Source organism: Pygocentrus nattereri, chromosome 7, assembly GCF_015220715.1.
Source record: "Pygocentrus nattereri isolate fPygNat1 chromosome 7, fPygNat1.pri, whole genome shotgun sequence".
NCBI lineage: Eukaryota > Metazoa > Chordata > Actinopteri > Characiformes > Serrasalmidae > Pygocentrus > Pygocentrus nattereri.
The window spans coordinates 42,056,685-42,077,059 of record NC_051217.1 but is presented as its reverse complement, the minus strand read 5'-3'; the positions used below and the strand labels follow the sequence as shown (position 1 = coordinate 42,077,059).

General features: G+C 42.4%; 1 protein-coding gene across 3 annotated transcripts in view; it reads right to left on the bottom strand.

Moving 5' to 3' along the window:
- The window catches only part of LOC108439017 (leucine-rich repeat-containing protein 49), a 91,293-nt gene that overhangs the window by 66,504 nt on the left and 4,414 nt on the right, over window positions 1-20,375 (bottom strand). For 2 of the 3 annotated variants that reach the window (XR_005130492.1, XM_017717181.2), the window contains exons 1-7: window positions 19,897-20,223; window positions 15,156-15,224; window positions 14,939-15,011; window positions 14,558-14,785; window positions 12,160-12,262; window positions 9,709-9,912; window positions 6,779-6,845 (exon numbers count right to left, since the gene is read on the bottom strand). Coding sequence is in view for 2 of the 3 variants with exons in the window: in XM_017717181.2 (XP_017572670.2) it covers window positions 6,779-6,845; window positions 9,709-9,912; window positions 12,160-12,262; window positions 14,558-14,785; window positions 14,939-15,011; window positions 15,156-15,224; window positions 19,897-19,950 (798 nt within the window). In the remaining variant the exon portion in view is untranslated. Of the gene's footprint in view, window positions 1-6,778; window positions 6,846-9,708; window positions 9,913-12,159; window positions 12,263-14,557; window positions 14,786-14,938; window positions 15,012-15,155; window positions 15,225-19,896; window positions 20,224-20,375 lie in introns of those variants that run through there. The other variant, XM_037540260.1, reaches the window with a different exon arrangement.

Sequence of the window (20,375 nt, the reverse complement as noted above, 5' to 3'; positions counted from 1 at the left end):
TAAAACTTGCAAACTTATCAACACCGTTAATAACAGACTATAACATAAGTGTTGGGTCAAAATAAGGAGATATAACTCAGCAATGCTGGGTCAATTTAATCAGTGGTGGACAAAGTACACAAACCATGTACTTGAGTTAAATTAGAGACACACAAGGTAAATATTACTCCAGTAAAAGTAGAAGTTCCTCCCTTTAGACCTCCACTTGAGTAAAAGTACTAAAGTATTTCCCTTCAAATGTACTTAAGTATAAAGTAAAAGTACTAAAAGAGTAATTCTGGCTCTGATCTGGTCCTGTTATCATTTTTATAACCAGACTGGCTTCATGAACTCATTTCAGGTGAAAGTCCTCCAGCGTCTCTCTTGGTAAACTTGCTACCTAAGTTGATGTTAGGTTAGTTATTAGGTGGCCATGGTTTAATTTCAGTTTTCTGTCCCTTTAATGCCAGTTGATCAACTTTGCTTCCTCTAAAATGAGTCATTCATGTATTCATTTGTGTCAGTGTCAAAGTTTATAGATCACTGTCACGATTGGCCCCTCCAAGTCCTCCATGTGCTTTAGTTTACCTCTGGTCTTGTCCATGTGCTTCCTTGTTTTGACTCTTCCCTGTTCTGCCCCCTTGTTTCTAGACTCCGCCCTTGATTGTTTTCACCTGTGTCTCGTTTACCCTCATTTTTCTTGTATTTAAGCCCCGTGTTTTCCTTTGTTAGTGGCTGGTCTTTGTGTGGTGTTGTTTCTTCTGTACTCTGTTGTGTGTTGTGTCTAGTCTGGGTTCCTTCTCATTATGTCTGTCCCTCAATCTTTCCGTCTTGGCTCTTTGACCCTGGACTGTTTAGACCCTGATTGTGGATTTGCCCCTAATAAATCTCACTTCTCTCAGTGTAAGCATCCGCCTCATCATCGCTCCCCCCGCGTTTGACCTACAATCAACAATGTAGACAGGCCAGATTTGGGCCACATCCATTAGACTCACTCATAGTTTGAAAAAATTGTTTAGCATTTAGCTAACTGCTGTTATACCAATATTTTGACATCTATTAAAAGATGGACTGAAACACATACACTGCATTCACTTAAAAGGTAACGGTGTTAATTTTACAATAAAACAGCATGAGGTGGGATAAAAGTGCATAAAAATATGTATGTATGTAAAAGTTATATAGGTTATATACACTATATTGCCAAAAAAATTTGCTCGTTTGCCTTCACACGCATATTACATTTAGTAAGATTGCGCTCTTAATCCATAGGGCTTAATATGATGTCTGTCCACCCTTTGCAGCTATAACAGCTTCAACTCTTCTGGGAAGGCTTTCCACAAACTTCAGGAGTGTATTTATGGGAAATTTTGACCGTTCTTCCAGAAGCGCACTTATGACGTCAGCCACTGATGTTGGACGAGAAGGCCTGGATCACAGTCTCCACTCTAATTCATCCCAAAGGTGTTCTATCGGGTTGAGGTCAGTCAAGTTCTTCCACACCAAACTCACTCATCCACGTCTTTATGGACCTGCTTTGTGGAAAGGCGTGCAGTCATGGTGGAACAGGAAGGGGCCATCCCCAAACTGTTCCCACAAAGTTGGGAGCGTGGAATTGTCCAAAATCTCTTGGTGCTGAAGCTTTAAGAGTTCCTTTCACTGGAACTAAGGGGCCGAGCCCAACTCCTGAAAAACAACCCCACACCATGATCCCCCCTCCACCAAACTTTACACTTGGTACAATGCAGTCAGACTAGTACCGTTCTCCTGCCAACCGACAAACCCGGACTCATCCATCGGATTTACAGACAGAGAAGCGTGATTGGTCACTCCAGAGAACACGTCTCCACTGCTCTAGAGTCCAGTGGCGGCGTTTTACACCACTGCATTCCATTCCATTCCTGCTGGAGTTTTTAAACACTGTGTCCACTCACTGTCCACTCTATTTGACACTCCTACCTTGTCAGTCCACCTTGTACATATAAAGTCAGAGACGACAGCTCATCTGCTGCTGCACAGTTTGTGTTGATCATCCTCTAGTCCTTCATCAGTGATCACAGGATGCTGTTGGCTGGATATTTTTGGTTGGTGGACTATTCTCAGTCCAGCAGCGACACTGAGGTGTTTAAAAACTCCAGCAACACTGCTGTGTCTGATCCACTCAGACCAGCACAACACACACTAACACACACCACCACGTCAGGGTTACTGCAGTGCTGAGAATGATCCACCACCCAAATAGTACCTGCTCTGTGAGGGTCCATGGGGTCCTGACCACTGAAGAACAGGGTAACAGAGTATCAGAGAAACAGATGGACTACAGTCTGTAACTGTAGAACTATAAAGCGCAGCTATACAGTAAGTGGAGCTGATAAGATGGACAACGAGCGTAGAAACAAGGAGGTGGTCATCATGTCATGCCTGATCGGTGTACACTTACATTACCTGCTAGCTACTTTAGCCTTGTAGCTCCAGGCAAACTTGACACCAAACATGTCTTGGCCGATTGATTACATTAGGGGTAAACGGGAAGATCTCATTTCCTTTAAAAAACAAAGGTAACGTGTTATGACGACAAAGTTTTCCTTTAAAAAAAAAAAAGGACCAATTAATCAGCAACTAGCTGATTCATGAGCATCAAGCGAGCTTTAATTACACATCAACCAGAAGATGTTTGTCATGGCTGTGGACTAGGCTTTGGATGTGTTACTGCGGTCACCAGGCTCAATAATCATTAATCTTGGAACACGTTATGCTTTTCATTTCTGCTGACTAGCACTAAACGTAGAGACAATCTGTTGGCAGTTTTCATCCTCTCAAGTCGTCGTAGGAGTTCTTGCTGTGTCAGTGTTTGCTGTACAACTGCAAAAGGATTGTGTATCAAAGAAAGTGGCTCCAGGCAGTCGTTCTGAATGCCTGAACATGTGATTCACGCCCACAGTGTGTAGCACACCTTCATACAATAGTCGGGATTTGTGTAGAGAGTCTAGCAGTGAGGGGCCTTGCTTGAATCTGAAGCTGTGTGGGATGGAGGGGGGCAAACTGAAACACAATGAAAGCAAGAATTACAAGGAAATGGAAAAGAAAAAGCGCAGAGCATGTTAAAAGTCTGCTTTTTAATCCCTGCCATAGTGTGAGTGCACTTCAGGCAAAAGCATGTGATCTCAGTCAATCAGCTTTTGGTGAGTCAATCAGAGGGAGTGCAGGGGGAGCATGAGTCTAATGAGCACACAGAGGAGAGAGAGTGGGGGGGGGGGTGGACGCAAGACAAGAGGAGAGAGAGATGTGAGTGGTCATTAGTATCACATGGGAGTGTAAGGGGGCAGAGGAACAGCACCCGCTGAGAGAGGGAAAAGGAGATAGGCTATAGGCTGAAGCATCTACTAGCAAGCAGTGGTGGACAAAGCACTGAAAACCATGTACTTGAGTTAAAGTAGAGACGCCCAAGGTAAAATATTCCTCCAGTAAAAGTAGAAGTTCCTCCCTTTAGACCTCCACTTGAGTAAAAGTACTAAAGTATTTACCTTCAAATGTACTTAAGTATAAAGTAAAAGTACTAAAAGAGTAATTCTGGCTCTGATGTCCTGTTATCATTTTTTAACCAGACTGGCTTCATGAACTCATTTCAGGTGAAAGTCCTCCAGCGTCTCTCTTGGTAAACCAGTCTTTTAATAGGACGTCATTAATTAGTGATGCTGACGTCAGTCCAGAATGGAAAAACTTCAGTACAGATACACGAAAAAATACTAAAGTACAGAAACCAATTACATTTACTCAGTTACTGTCCACCATTGCTAGCAAGACTAGACAAATTAGCACCTGGCAACACAATTAAAATACTGTGCAGACAATTTTCAGTCAAAATGGCCAATTTGGTAACATTTTCAGGGGCAGGAAAATCTCAAGACCTAAATATAATATCTTTTTCAGCATTTGGTGTCACAGATCCCATTCCTTTCAAGAGACTTTGCAAAAAAGTCTGCAAAGATATGGTCCCTCCAAAGTTCATTCTGAAGTTGGCTGCAGTTGCTGCTTCTCATGATCAAAATAATCCCACTTACACATTTAGACTCACCAGTCGTACGTATTCCACATCTCAGATGTCCAGTTCTAGTGTTCTAGTGCAAAATCTTTATCTTTGTGTATATATATATATATATATGTATATATATATATATATATATATATATATACACATACACACCTACACATTACACCTACAGAGGCTTTTATAACATCCCATTCTAAATCCATAGGCATTAATATGGAGTCCCCCTTTGCAGCTTCCACTCTTCCGCACAGCTTTCTACAAGATTTTGGACAGTGTCTGTGGGAATTTTTGTCCATTCATCCAGAAGAGTGTGGAGTGAAGATTTGTGAGGTCAGACACTGATGTTGGACGAGAGGGCCTGGCTAGCAATCTCATTCTAGCTCATCCCAAAGATGTGTGATGGGGTTGAGGTCAGGGCTTTGTGAGGGCCAGTCAAGTTCTTCCACACCAAACTCACCCAGCCATACTCCAGACTCCAGTGGCGGCGTGTCTTACACGATTTCCGCCGTTTGGCATTATACATTTTGATCTTAGCCTTGAAACCCATTTTGAGAAGCTCCTAATGTGCAACCCATTTGCTGATGTTGCTTCCAGAGGCAATTTGTAACTCTTTAGTGAGTGATTCAACAGAGGATAGCACTTGGCGGCCCAACTCTGTGAGTTTGCGTGGTCTACTGCTTTGTGGCTGAGCTGTTGTTGCTCCTAGACTTCCATTTCACAATAATAGCACTTACAATTGTCTAGGGCAGATCTAGCAGGACAGAAATTTCATAAACTGACTTATGCAGAGGCAGCATCCTATGACAGTGCCATGTTTAAAGACACTGAGCTCATCAGTTCAACCCATTCTACTGCAAACATCGAGACTGCAAGACTATGTACTCAGTTTATCCACCTGTTAGCAATGAGTGGCTGAAACACCTGAACTCAATAATTAACAGGGGTGTCCCAACACTTTTGTCCATACAGTGTGTATATTTATGATCCAGAAAAAGAAATGACTCGTACTCATTGGCCGTTTTAATTTGAAATAAATAAATGAAGGACGGTCTCTGACTTTTGCACAGTCCCTGTGCGTCACATAGGCTACACCTTTGCTTAAGCCGACCATGAATTATTCTGTTATTTATTGACTATCATGAGACTAATATGTACATTTGTAGAGCAAGGAACTGAAATATGGACCCACATACAGGCACATGGGCTTTATACTCAGTTAATATTGTAACTGAAAACAAATGATGGAACTCAACAGTTCATCATGACAAGCTAACATGGTCTTTACCAACTGTGTGTTCTTAAGATCTTTGGGGTTGAAACAGTTGCCAAATTAGCTTAGTTTGTTTTTTAAGCAATAGAACACAAGAGGCTGTGTGTTATCATGAAATAACATCACGATAACACAAAATAACACACCTCCTCTCATGTTCTATTGCTTTTATACAACAGTTAAATAAATAAAGTAAGAAATTAATAAACTGGGCCATGAATGCGGCGTTTAATATGTTTTAATGTTCAGTTCCTTCTGCCAAATTATAGCTCCTTAACGAGCAGCTTGTTGCTACAGTAAATTCCCAAACTCGTTTTTTTTGTTTTTTATTGGGTCAGATTTACGGCTCAGTCTGATCTGGTCCGACTCTGAAGATCAGACACGTTTGGCGAATGATATCGGGTTCATTTCTGGGTGATTCCAGGTTGTTTAGCTGTTCTTCTGCCACAGCTGCCGACTGAAAAGCTGCTCAGCGGTGACGACAGTTTGGGAATTCACTGTAGTCTGACCAAATCGGCTGTCGGTGAAATGTTACCTTGAAACTATCCATTTTCTGTTTGTGCGCAAAGTAAGAAGTAATAACATTCAAATGGCTTGAGCGTCTCCTACAGCTGTCAAACCCGTTGCGTAGCAACAACATCTCAGTGGAGAGATAGGGTGTTAGTGGACAAACCTGTGATGTTATGGTGAAATAACAGATCTCTTAATGATAATAAGCCCTTTCTCTGCCAGACAGGAATGAGAAATGAGGTAAAATTAATAAAATAGTATTTTGACCACTGCTCTACACACCATCACCGACTCACTGTTTCAAGCCTTTCAGTAATTTTCATGATGACCGTGTCAGTAAGTACCCTACTGAAGCTGAAAACCGTGCAAAGTTTTCATCTAAACACGATGAATTTCCTAAAAGACACTCGTAAAAACAGTAATTGTCCTCAAACTACTCATAAATACAGTCATTGCTTATAACATTGTGACTGATTGGAGCCCAGCTGTCTGCAGTTGATTTGGACATGGTCCCCTGCACAGAGCTTGTCACCACCGAGCCAATCTACCACTCAGCATAAGAACACGGAAGAAAACAAAGCCTCTAGCATTAATGATGAGGTTGAGGCCGGCTGCTGCTCTGAGTGACAGCCCTGTCACGCTGCGCTCTGATCTGACTCATTCTGAGAAGCTGTTCTGGGTTCAGCTCCGGTGTGTCGTCTCTGCTGGAGCCCGCAGCGTGTGACGCAGAAGAGGCAGTGGCACGGAGGAGGTGCAACTTCCTCACAGCGTGACATCATTGCTCAACAGCCAATCAGAACCAGTCCCCCTCAGTCAACATTCGTTTAGACAGGGCCAAAGCCTCTAAATGTCACACATTCAGGCCGGCAGCAGGTGGGGACAGGCTATTACCATCTACAGAGAGCAGACCTTTAGCATGGCTGATAAAATACAGGGGTCTTGATGAAAAACAAAGCAGAAATCAATACCTGGTTACTGTGCAAATCCAGCACGTCGAGTTTAGTCAAGTTGTCCAGGCCACAAATTCTCTGAATTCTGAAAAGTAAGAAAGAAAAACACTACTGTTAGAAATAAAGGTATATAAACACTTTTTAGCTTGGACATACGGTTCTAGGAAAAAAAGGCCCATATCATCCATCCATCCATGCTTCATGTTCAAATTTATAAATTCAGTTTTAAACGAGAACCACCTACTGAAGGCTTCTTCTTCTACAGCTGGGGTCTCAAAATAAGCTCAAATTACTTATATATATATATACATAAATAATGTATTTGTAATATATAAATAATGTATAATGTATATCTATATATATGATTTATTTTATATATATATATATATATATATATATATATATATATATATATATATATTATAATTTATTAGCAATTCTTCTGTCATCCCATAACTATAGTTGATATAGCTGTTGATAATAATGCTAATAACAGTAGTAGTAATAGCAGTAGCGCAAAACACGGGGTTTTATAAATGTTTTAGTCTTTAACTAAATCAAATAGACTTACATTAAACTGCAGAATCATAAATGACTCTCACTGCGACAGCATTAGTGTTGCTGCTAAACGTGAGCGAAGCAATTGTGAGTAAAGTGCTGGGAATTCTGTGCTCAGTGGATTCGTTTGATGATTCCACTCATTTCTTAATTACTAGTGTTTACTAGTGTTTCTTGAATGAATTCACAAAAGCAGGTTTAAGTAAGTAAAAGTGTAAACCAGAATAACAGCAGTCAGTTACAGCTATGTGTGGTGGGTGTGCAGTGGTCATGCTATGTCGGGTATAAGTTTGATGGTACACTGAGTGGGTTCACATGCACTCGGTATTGCAATCACAATCGGATTTCTGTTTTATCTAATTATTCAAATGGTCCTGCAAACACCATGTTTTGATCTAGAAATCTGATCAAGTGAGCTGGAGTTTTGCTCAGCAATCAGATTTTATTTTGAAATTATTTTTGAATCGTTTATGTATTCAGTGCCTATTTTTTGCCTTTGAAGTTTGGCCTGATTTTATACAGACTGTGTTGGGTAACCTGCCACTGTGGCTGGTGGGTAATCAGATTTATACGCATCAGATTTAAAACTGCAGAAAAATGGAAAAAATGATTTGCGGGGCTGGAATTTAAGAATAAACTGTATTTATGTGATGGGCCGTATGAAGCCAGGAGCTTCAAGCTAGTCGTTTGAGAACCCTGTCCTATGGCACAACTCCTTTTGGCAACCTTATTTATTAATCATGTACATATCATTCTTCAGTCTGTCTGTCTGCCCTGCGATGGCCTGGCGACCTGTCCCGCCCGATGACTGCTGGGATAGGCTCAAGCACCCCCCCGCGACCCTGACGGAGAAGCGGCTTGAAAAATGGATGGATGGATATCATTCTTCATCTTATCTTCGCCATGTGGTTTATTATGCTGAATACAGAATTAAGGAAACAGATATATAGAAACAGTAGATGGATTCATTCTGTCCCCTGGCATTTGGAGGTTGGCAGGCTGCTATGCATGTGTAGGACTCTCCAGGGATGCCTGGACAGGACTGCGCTTTGTATGAAGGGAAGAATTTAGAGGGGAGTAGCGTTACAATGGGGCGGAAATGCCAGTAGAAACTTAAATCCGCGGCATGCTTTCGGTAAAAAAGCAAAGCCAGCAGCTCAGCGGCACACAGAAAGGTCACGGTTAGTAGCCCTTGGCTGAGGCAGACCTGTGCAATTAGATCTCACTGGCATTTTCCCACAATTAGGTAAAAGCATCAAAGCGAGAGAGAGAGAGAGAGAGAGAGAGAGAGAGAGAGAGAGAGAGAGAGAGAGAGAGAGAGAGAGGAGATGATAGTTGCTCGTGTAAATGCAGGTGACTGGGACAAGGTTCGCCTACAGGTCACACTCTAGTTTCCCCATATTAATATTATGATATTCATATTACGATAACAAAAAATTAGCTCGACATATCTTGGTCTGATCGCTTATGAATGGACTCAGGCCATCAGGTCAGCATTAAGTAGGGGCGTGGCTGAAATAGATAACGTTTTCATTCGGTAATGTTTTGTTCTTCAAGCGAATGACTGCAGTTAGAAACCTAGCTGGCTACTACACCTTACCTAAAGTCAGTGCGAGCCAAGCCAATGAAACAGTTGTTCGGACATTTGCATGGTTGACCACGCCGGAGGCTGTTAATATAGGGACGTTGGCATTAAAGTGAAGTTCAATCCACTCTGTTTAATTAAATGGTGAAGATGTGGTTTAGTGCAAAATGCTCCATTCTAGAGAAACGTAGAGTCAGACCTGTTCACAGTGGTGGTGATAGGAACCAGACGTCCAAAGCCTTTACAGCCACCCAAAGCTATTTTGAAGAACAGGATAAAAGGGGGTAGCAAAGTATCAGAGAAACAGATGGACTACAGTCTGTAACTGTAGAACTACAAAGTGCAGCTATGCAGTAAGTGGAGCTGATAAGATGGACAACGAGCGTAGAAACAAGGAGGTGGTCATAATGTGATGACTGATTGGTGTATTTCTGCTAATAGATCTCCCTACATATATCACACTGCACCTTTGAGTAAAAGAGTTTTTAAAGTCTCCCTGCACTGAAGGCCCCTGCACTGAGACTTAATGCTTATGTGGCTACCAAAACTACTACACATAAAACCACTAATTGTTCCACGGTCACTTAGCGGAGGCTGGCATTTTGAGGAACATGCATCCAGCTTTCTTTAAGTGACCAGGCTGTTGCTCCAAAAGTACTGGATAAGAATAAAGATGAAAAAGCAGAGGAAAGTTACGTAACACAGCAAATGTGTGAACCAGTGAGCAATATCTTTACGTGTGTACGTAGGCAATGCACACACTTCCAAGCGTGTTTGTGTGAGAGACACGTTTGCCCACACACACCTGTTCTTGCCAAGCATGAGCACGCGGAGCAAAGCCAGAGCGGAGATGGGTGACATATCGGTCAAGCGGTTGTCATAGAGATCGAGGAAGGCGAGGCGCCGCAGGTGATTGAGGTGTGGCAGGTGAGAGATGAGGTTGTGCTGCAGGTTGAGGAGGCGGAGTTTATCCATCCCGTCCAGGTTTGGGCACTCAGTCAGACCACGACTGGAAAGACACAAAGTTGGTTAACAGTGCGTAAGTACTGGGGGGGCAGGAAGGACAAGTTCACTGGGGCCTATGGTGTGTGTGTGTGTATGTGTATATATATATATACACACACACACACACTGCACAAAAAATAAAGGGAACACTTAAACAACACAATATAACTCCAAGTAAATCAAACTGTCCACTGAGGAAGCAGCACTGATTGACAATCAATTTCACAGCTGTTGTGCAAATGGAACAGACAACAGGTGGAAATTATTGGCGATTAGCAAGACACACTCAATAAAGGAGTGGTTCTGCAGGTGTGGACCACAGACCACTTCTCAGTGCCTTTCTGCTTTCTGGCTGATGTTTTGGTCACTTTTGAATGTTGGTGGTGCTTTCACACTCGTGGTAGCATGAGACGGACTCTACAACCCACACAAGTGGCTCAGGTAATGCAGCTCATCCAGGATGGCACATCAATGCGAGCTGTGGCAAGAAGGTTTGCTGTGTCTGTCAGTGTAGTGTCCAGAGGCTGGAGACAGGCCAGTACACCAGGAGACGTGGAGGAGGCCGGAGGAGGGCAACAACCCAGCAGCAGGACCGCTACCTCCGCCTTTGTGCAAGGAGGAACAGGAGGAGCGCTGCCAGAGCCCTGCAAAATGACCTCCAGCAGGCCACAAATGTGCATGTGTCTGCACAAACGGTTAGAAACCGACTCCATGAGGATGGTATGAGGGTCCGACGTCCACAGATGTGGGTTGTGCTCACAGCCCAACACCGTGCAGGACGCTTGGCATTTGCCAGAGAACACCAGGATTGGCAAATTCGCCACTGGCGCCCTGTGATCTTCACAGATGAAAGCAGGTCCACACTGAGCACATGTGACAGGCGTGACAGAGTCTGGAGACGCCGTGGAGAGCGATCTGCTGCCTGCAACATCCTTCAGCATGACCGGTTTGGCAGTGGGTCAGTAATGGTGTGGGGTGGCATTTCTTTGGAGGGCCGCACCGCCCTCCATGTGCTCGCCAGAGGTAGCCTGACTGCCATTAGGTACCGAGATGAGATCCTCAGACCCCTTGTGAGACCATATGCTGGTGCGGTTGGCCCTGGGTTCCTCCTAATGCAGGACAATGCTAGACCTCATGTGGCTGGAGTGTGTCAGCAGTTCCTGCAAGATGAAGGCATTGAAGCTATGGACCGGCCCGCCCGTTCCCCAGACCTGAATCCGATGGAGCACATCTGGGACATCATGTCTCGCTCCATCCACCAACGCCACATTGCACCACAGACTGTCCAGGAGTTGGCGGATGCTTTAGTCCAGGTCTGGGAGGAGATCCCTCAGGAGACCATCCGCCACCTCATCAGGAGCTGCCCAGGCGTTGTAGGGAGGTCATACAGGCACGTGGAGGCCTCACACAATACTGAGCCTCATTTTGACTTGTTTTAAGGACATCACATCAAAGTTGGATCAGCCTGTCGTGTGTTTTTCCACTTTAATTCTGTGTGTGACTCCAAATCCAGGCCTGCACTGGTTAATAAATTTGATTTCCATTGATGATTTTTGTGTGATTTTGCTGTCAGCACATTCAACTTTGTACAGAACAAAGTATTCAATGAGAATATTTCATTCATTCAGATCTAGGACGTGTTATTTGAGTGTTCCCTTTATTTTTTTGAGCAGTGTATATATACATACACAAGGCTACTACATTGGGGAGGTTTCTTAGAATGAGTAAAGATCTGAACCTCTTAAAAGGCCCATATCATGGAATATCACTTTTTGGAATGCAAGAATGTAAACGCTATATGTTAAAGACCGTATATGGAAATAAAGCTGCCAAAATAGCTTATTTTGAATGTATTATTATTGTGATTTTATTCAAAACTTACTCATTTGCTTGTATCCTTTTATTTAGTCCAAACAAATTAGTTCCACCCATTTATGATGAAAATATAAGAGGTGTTTCGGTTCAGACTGTGTTTTGAATGAGTAATACAGGGCAGTCAATCAGAAAAGAGAGGTTGTTTATATATAGTAGCAGAAAAATAACCTGTTTAATTCTAAGGGATAAAGTGAGGGTTTAAATATATAAATGTATAAATAAAGTGCGGCTGTTTTTGGTTCATAAGAAACCTCATAAGTGGATCCTTTAGAAAAGAGAAACATAATTCAAGTTCCCTGCTCTTGCCAGGGATTTTGCTGCCCCCTATTGGCTACATACATATACAGCGCTATGTAACCCCAACAGCACAACATACCGGTCCAGATCCAGTCTCTCAAGACTGACAGCACAGTCATCCTTGGAGCAGAAAGCAACAGGGAAACCAGGAGTGGCTCTTTCAGTCAGCGCTACTGCATCGCCTGGAGAGGACATCGTCATAATGTTAACCTTCAATCAGCTCAAAAAAAGCTCAAGCTCGCAAAACAGCAGTTTGTCATTTAATGCATGGATAACTGAACCTTGGAGAGCTGACGTCACTTAAGGCAAACTTCTTACGGGTATTTTTCTTTGAACTCAGAATAATAACAAATGGCACAAAAACCAATTAAAGCTACTCTTTGATATAAAAGTACAACCATTTTGCAGAATAAAGAACTGCTTCAACTATCATAAACTACCAAACCACAGTTCTCAATAATGCAACATCAAGTTTGTGTGAAATACAAGGTATTTATATAAATACGAGGTAGACAGCATGAGGAGGATTTACAACAAAAAGCAAATTCCAACACATTATTTAGCCTTTAAACGTCGTGTTGTTCCGATATTGAAATCTTCAATATAGCACCTAAATCGATATTTCAGTCATTCCTTTATTGCATAAAAGAAGAAAAAATCTTTAAAAGTTAATCCAATCATTTAAAAGGCAGTGATATACAGAGTAGACTTACCTGGGAGGAAGAAGCCCCCTAAGGTAATGCCGCCCCCCTTATTTTCTCTCCTGATCGAATGATGTGCCAAAGCTAATCTCGGTGCATTTACTGAATGGCTAGGGTCTAATTAGGAATTTAATTAGGAATCGTTTGATTAGAAGAAAAAACGGGATGAGTCTGGGCTAATTTTTTTCACATTGGATAAAAAAACAGCATTTTTAAGACATAACGTAAACAAGCTCTCAAATTCTTTAAAGGGACGGAATTCTTTTTTGATTCTTTGTTTATTATTATGCTTTTTTGGTACCATTTTCACAGATTTTTAGCTATAACCATAAAACTCTGCAATACAGGTATAGTAATGCTTTAGCAACGACTCAGGATTCCATAACAATGGCCTATCAACTGTTTGGGATTATATAGCAATGACCAAGCAACACCTTAGCAACAACTTGGAATAACATAGCAATGGCCTAGCAACACCTTAGCAAACTCCTGGGATACCATAGCAATGGCCTAGCAACACCTTAGCAACAACTTGGAATAACATAGCAATGACCAAGCAACACCTTAGCAACAACCTGGAATAACATAGCAATGGCCTAGCAACACCTTAGCAACAACCTGGAATAATATAGCAATGGCCTAGCAACACATTAGCAACAACCTGGAATAACATAGCAATGGCCTAGCAACACCTTAGCAAGAACCTGGAATAACATAGCAATGGCCTAGCAACACCTTAGCAACAACCTGGAATAACATAGCAATGACCAAGCAACACCTTAGCAACAACCTGGAATAACATAGCAATGGCATAGCAACACCTTAGCAACAACCTGGAATAACATAGCAATGGCGTAGCAACACCTTAGCAATCACCTGGGATACCATAGCAATGGCCTAGCAACATCTTAACAACCACATGGAATACCACAGCAAGAGCCTAGCAAAACCTGCCTGGGATTCTATAGCATTGAACAAGCAACACATTAGCAACAACCTGGGATAACAGCAATGTCCTAGCAATACCTTAGCTACCACCTAGGACACACTGCATGGCCTAGGAACACCTTATAAACCACCTGGGATTCATAGCGATGGCCTAGCTACACCTTAGCAACCACCTGGGTTTCCATAACAGTGGCCAAGCAGCTGCCTGAGATTCTATAGCTATAACCATACAATGCATTAGAAACAATCTGGGATAACAGCAATGGCCTAGCAACACCTTAACAACCACCTAGTACACCATAGCATGGCCTAGCAACACCTTAGCAAGCACCTGGGATACCACAGCAACAGCCCTGCAACATCTTATAAATCATCTGGGATTCCATAGTAATAGCCTAGCAACCACCTGGTACAACAACCAACTTAAAGTTTGTTCATGAACATTCTCCTCCTAATTAGTGCTGTTCCTTGATTATTAACACAATTTTTGAAAACTGGAAAAACTATAAATTACACAAAAATTCTCAAACATATTCTGCATCACAAAGATTCACCAGGGAGGCTTCTTACCCAATTCAGGAGGCTTCTTACCCAATTCAGGAGGCTTCTTACCCAATTCAGGAGGCTGCTGTTTCATTTCATTTCCCCTAACTGTACACAGGGCTGTACACCATCATCCTAAACACACACTCAGATATGATTTAGCTCAGATTGGACTCACTAAATTGCCCCTGAGTGTGAATGTGTGTGTGATTGTATATGTCTGTGAGTCTGCCCTGCGATGGACTGGTGACCCGTCCAGGGTGTTGAGTTACTGTTCTAACTCACCGACAGCATGTGAGATGAAAGGGGCTTTACTGTGGGAAAAGAACGCTCCTGCGCTGCGTATAGCACGCTGTACTTTCCCCCTGTGTGCTTGGGTCCCCAGGTCCCCCATTACCCCAGCTGGGGCAGTTGGTGGAGGGGGCAACAGAGATCGCTCTGGCCCCACAAACTCATTCACAAAGGCCAGCACTGGGGCGTGAAGGGGTCTGCAGTACATATTCAGCCTGATATCTGCAGAAGGAGCACAGAAAAGGAGACTTAAGCTGGGTAAAGTGGAAAGAAACCAGCAACATATAAGGTTTAATTCACAAGAGGCATAAAGCAGTGGTGCTTGAGATTAGAACAGATATCCATTCTCACTATTCTTTGTATTCTTTGTAATACCTTGCCTTGGTGGATTAACTCTCAGGGCATCCAGGTTGGCTTTTGTCAAGTCCCTTGTCAACCGTATGTCAAGCTGTGAAGTAAATGAGGTGGCAAATGAATTGGGGCTGGCTTGTGGGCTAAACAGGGACTTATCCACCTCCAACAACCTCAATGTTATATTTCTTCCCATTACCTTACATTACCTTACTCCAGTATAAGAAAATGGACCACATACCGGCCTCTGCAACATTCTCTCAGGTAGTAAAGACTTCACTGCCGCAATGTGCAGTTTGTAGCTGTTGACCTGCGGGTTTCACAAAGAGAAATTTTAATATAATAAACATAATAAAATTTAAAAGGGGCAAACTTTAATTAAGTCCTTCAGGTCACTTTACAAAATGTTTAACAAAATAAATTTGTTTCAGAGAAAAAAAAAAACTTTTGCAGAACATCGAACTGATTGTAGATGTGTGGAGAAAGCCTGCAGAAGAACCCAACAACATTAAGTACAACATAAATGTCCAAATACTTTCTGAGGCCACTGCACATCCTATATATGCTATAAAGTACATGAGGTCAGCAGGCTATCTAACAACAGTGTGTTTCCTTAATGAGGCATTTCAAGCTAAACCTAGAATCTGAAATACAACCCCATTTCCAAAAAGGTTGGGTCACTGTGCAAAATGTAAATGAACGTAAAATGCAAATCATTTAAAGCCTAAATTTATTTAAGAATAGCACAAAGACAACATGTCAAATGTTAAAACTGAGAATTTTTTTTTTTAATATTTGCCCATTTTGAATTTGATGGCAGCAACCAGTTCCAAAAAAGTTGGGACGGGGCAACAATGTCTGGTAAAGTTGTGTAATACTAAAAAAAAACCTGAAGGTTAATCAGCAACAGATCAGTAACATGATTGGATATTAAAAAAAAGCACCGCTCTGTGAAAGACTGCACAACTGCACAAAAATACTGCAACAAGAATAATGTTTCTCAACATAAAATAGCAAAGAGCTTTTGTTTTTCATCGTCTACGGTACATAATATCATTAAATGATTCAGAGAATCTGGAGAAATCTCTGTATGCAAGGGACAAGGCCAAAAACCATTATTTGCTGGCCGTGGTCTTTGGGCTCTCAGACGGCACTGCATTAAAAACAGACATGTTTCTGTAGTGGAAATCACTGCATGGGCTCAGGAACACCTTTGAAAACCACTGTCTGTGAAATCAGTTCATCACTGCATCAACAAATCCAAGTTAAAACTCTAAAATACAAAGAAACCAAATATAAACAGGATCCAGAAATGCTGCCACCTTCTCTGGGCCAGAGCTCATTTAAAATGGACTGAGGTGAAGTGGAAAAGTGTCCTGTGGTCCGACAAATCAACACTTGAAATTCTGGAAATCAAGGACACTGTGTCCTCTAAGCTACAGACCAGGCTTGTTATTAGCACACAGTTCAAAAGCCAGTATTCATGATGGTTTAGGGGGGCATTAGCGCACATGGGATGGGTGATGTGCACATCTGTGAAGGCACCATTAACAGTGAATGATAGATACACGTTTTGGCAATATATGCTGCCATCCAGACAACGTCTTCTTCAGGGAAGGCTTTGTTATTTCAGCAGGACAGTGACAAACCACAATCTGCATATGTTACAGCAGCAAAGCTCAATAGTAAAGGAGACAGGAGGCTAAACTGGCCTGCTGGCAGTCCAAATCTGTCACCCTCTAAAAACATATGCCACTTAGAAACACGAGACCCTGAAGTGTTGAGCAGCTTAAATCCTATATCATGTAAGAATGGACAACATTTCACTCCCAAAACTACAGCAGTGTCTCCTCAGTTCCCAAACACTTACAGAGTGTTGTTATAAGAAGACGTGATGAAACACAGTGGCAAACAGGTCCTGTCCCAACTTATTTTTGGAATTATAGGCATCAAATTCAAAATGTCCATATTTTTTTCCAAAAACAATAAAATTTCAACATTTCATATGTTGTCTTTGTACTTTTTTCAATTAAGTATAGAGTTTAAATGATCTGCGCATCACTGCATTTTTGTTTTCATTTACATTCTGCACAGCGCCCCAACCTTTCTGGAAATGGGGTCATATTTTCTGTTGTGTACTATTCTGTACACTCTTAAAAATGGTTCTTCGCTAAAGAACCCTTTGCATGATTAAATGGTTCTTTGCATCACAAGTGTTCTTCAGATGGCTCTCTGTACAGCCTTTCAGAATACAGGTCTCTACGGTACAAAAAAGGGTTCTTCTGCTGTTTCAATTTAAAGCTTGTTACAATAGAAGAACCCTTTTTGGTGCTATATAAAATCCTTTTGAAAAGGTTCTATACAGAACCATCTACAGCACATTCTCCATCAATCTGAAGAACCCTTCTGCGATGCAAAGAACCATGTTTTCGAGTGTTCATGGCTGTAAAGCCAAAGCTTCGTCAGTTCGACAGAAGTCATGATATCCTTTGTGTTCTCTCACTACAATACCCAGCATGCATCACACAAATCTGCATAGCCTTTAGTGTATAAGCCAATAAATAAAGACACTTATATTTAGCTTCCTTCTGCATTAGCCAAACGTTCCTCCTACCTTCAGTATACATCATCAGAAGGGGGTCTTTCCTAGTATTTAAATCTCACTCTAAGACTAGTGCGGCACCACTGTAGGAGGCGAAGAGGCGTGTTTACAACAGATGTAGTGATAGTTACGTTTTCATTTTGGTCAAATTGCCCCTTTAAACGCTTGATATATTCAAAGCATGACACTGTAGTTGAAATACACTATATAGCCAAAAGTATTCACTCGTTTCGCTTCACAAGCAAATGAACTTGAGTGACATCCCATTCTTAATCCATAGGGTTTAATATGATGTCGGCCCACCCTTTGTGAGGTCAGACACTGATGTTGGACGAGAAGGCCTGGCTCGCAGTCTCCGCTCTCATTCATCCCAAAGGAGTTTCATCGGGTTGAGGTTAGGATTCTGCGCAAGCCAGTCAATTTCTTCCACTCCAAACTCGTTCATCAACGGCTTTATGAACCTTGCTTTGTGCACCCATGTTGCAACAGACTGTTCCCAAACTCTTCCCGCAATGTTGGAAGCATGAAATTGTCCAAAATCTCTTGGTGCTGAAGCATTAAGAGTTCCTTTCACTGGAACTAAGGGGCCGAGCCCAACTCCTGAAAAACAGCCCCACACCATGATCCCCCCTCCACCAAACTCTACACTCGGCACAATGCAGTCAGACAAGTACCGTCTCCTGGCAACCACCAAACCCAGACTCATCCATCAGATTGCCAGACGGAGAAGCGTGATTGGTCACACCAGAGAACACGTCTCCACTGCTCTAGAGTCCAGTGGCGGCGCTTTACACCACTGCATTCCACGCTTTGCATTGCACTTGGTGATGTAAGGCTTGGATGCAGCTGCTCGGCCATGGAAACCCATTCCATGAAGCTCTCTACGCTGTTCTTGAGCTGATCTGAAGACCACATGAAGTTTGGAGGTCTGTAGTGATTGAGTCTGCAGAAAGTCGGTGACCTCTGCGTACTATGCCCCTCAGCATCCGCTGATCCCGCTCTGTCATTTTACATGGCCGAGTTGCTGTCGTTCCCAATCGCTTCCACTTTGTTATAATCCCACTGACAGTTGACTGTGGAATATTTAGTAGTGAGGAAATTTCACGACTGGACTTGTTGCACAGGTGGCGTCCGATCACGGCACCACGCTGGAATTCACTGAGCTCCTGAGAGCGACCCATTCTTTCACTAATGTCTGTAGAAGCAGTCTGCAGGCCTAGGGGCTCAGCTTTATACACCTGTGGCCATGGAAGTGACTGGAACACCTGAATTCAATGACTTGGATGGGTGAGTGAAAACTTTTGACAATATAGTGTATATACATGATCAAGTGCCAATAAGGTGGGTGGTTTTGTGAACACTCACGCTGGGTGATGGTTATATTGGGCACTTTCTCTGACTCAGCTCTAAAGGGGAACTCCACCGTTCTTTCAAAAATTCTACATAAGTAAATGGTTAAAACAGTAAACAAAGCCACTCCGAGTGGTTTAGTTAGTGAGAGATGCTCAGTTCTGGAGAAACTATAGAACCAGAATTGTTTGCGGTGGTGGTGAGCTCAAAACATCTAAGCTCCTTCTCAGAAAGTCTTACGTGAAGGAGTTATGAATGCGCTGCCGGATGTCTAAGACATTGTTTTACAGTAGCTTTGCGATAAAGTTTTGGTCTAAAATGCATTTGAATCCATTTATTTTATTCCATTCATGGTGGAGGGATACATAAAAGATGTTCTAAGGCAAAATAGCCCCCCAAAACATTTTTTTCCCAGATTGTCCACTATTTCACTCATCACATCATCAGGGTTACATATGGAAATCAGAAGACACGAATAGGTTCACGGACGGTTTAAGACTTTTAATAAAATGGCTAAATCTGCGAGGTAGATCTACACACCAAACCACTGTGAGTGGCTTTATTTACATCTCAACCACTGAATGATGCAGAAATTTGAAAATATCGGTGGAACTCCCCTTTAGGCCTCAGCCTCATCAGCTATTGTTCACAAGCGATTTCACCACATGACTGTGGCCACCTCTTCCCGTGGGTGTGAAAAAGCGTCCTGGGTTGTTGCCTTTTGTTGGTTCTTTGCATCACAAATGTTCTTCACATGCCTCTCTATAGAAAACAGTTCTACACAGGCATCTTCTATTGTGTCAATGTGAAGCTTGTCACACTAGAAGAACCATTTTTGCTGCTATATTAACCCCTTTTAAAAAGGTTCCACACAGAACCATCTACAAACCGCTCCGAAGGACACTGTTTACATCTCAACCACTGAATTATGCAGAAATTTGAAAATAGCGGTGGAGCTGCCCTTTAAGCCTCAGGCTCACAAGCTATTGCTCGGGAGCGATTTCACCACACGACTGCGTTCACTTCTTACCGTGGGCGTTAGAAAGCGTCCTGGGGTGTTGGCTTGCTGTTTATGAGACCGCATTTCGACAAACGAAGTAATAATAATTAATATTTCATATAAATTTGCCTCATTTGACTGAACTGGCGAGCAGCGACTCGCTCGCCTTTCTGTCTTCAAGGGTGAATTTCTGCTCTGCGTCGCTTTAAATTCGTGTGAGGCGCGTTTATTCTGCTTCACCCGTTCCTAATACATATAAATAAACCCCAAAAAACACAATTATAAGATATTTTTTGGGTATTTTGTCGTTGTGTTGAACACCGTTGCTATTTCTCCAGCTTCGCCTCACTGGTAACCATGGTTACGGGCCTGCCTCCCCTAGTATACGCTCCGAATAGAACCAGCGGACACAGAGTTGAGAGTTCCGGGGGAAAGGCACATGGTTTTTGGGCGTTAGCTCAACATGTTTCTCTGGTGTTCTCATAGTAAAGTAATGGAGGACTGTAGTG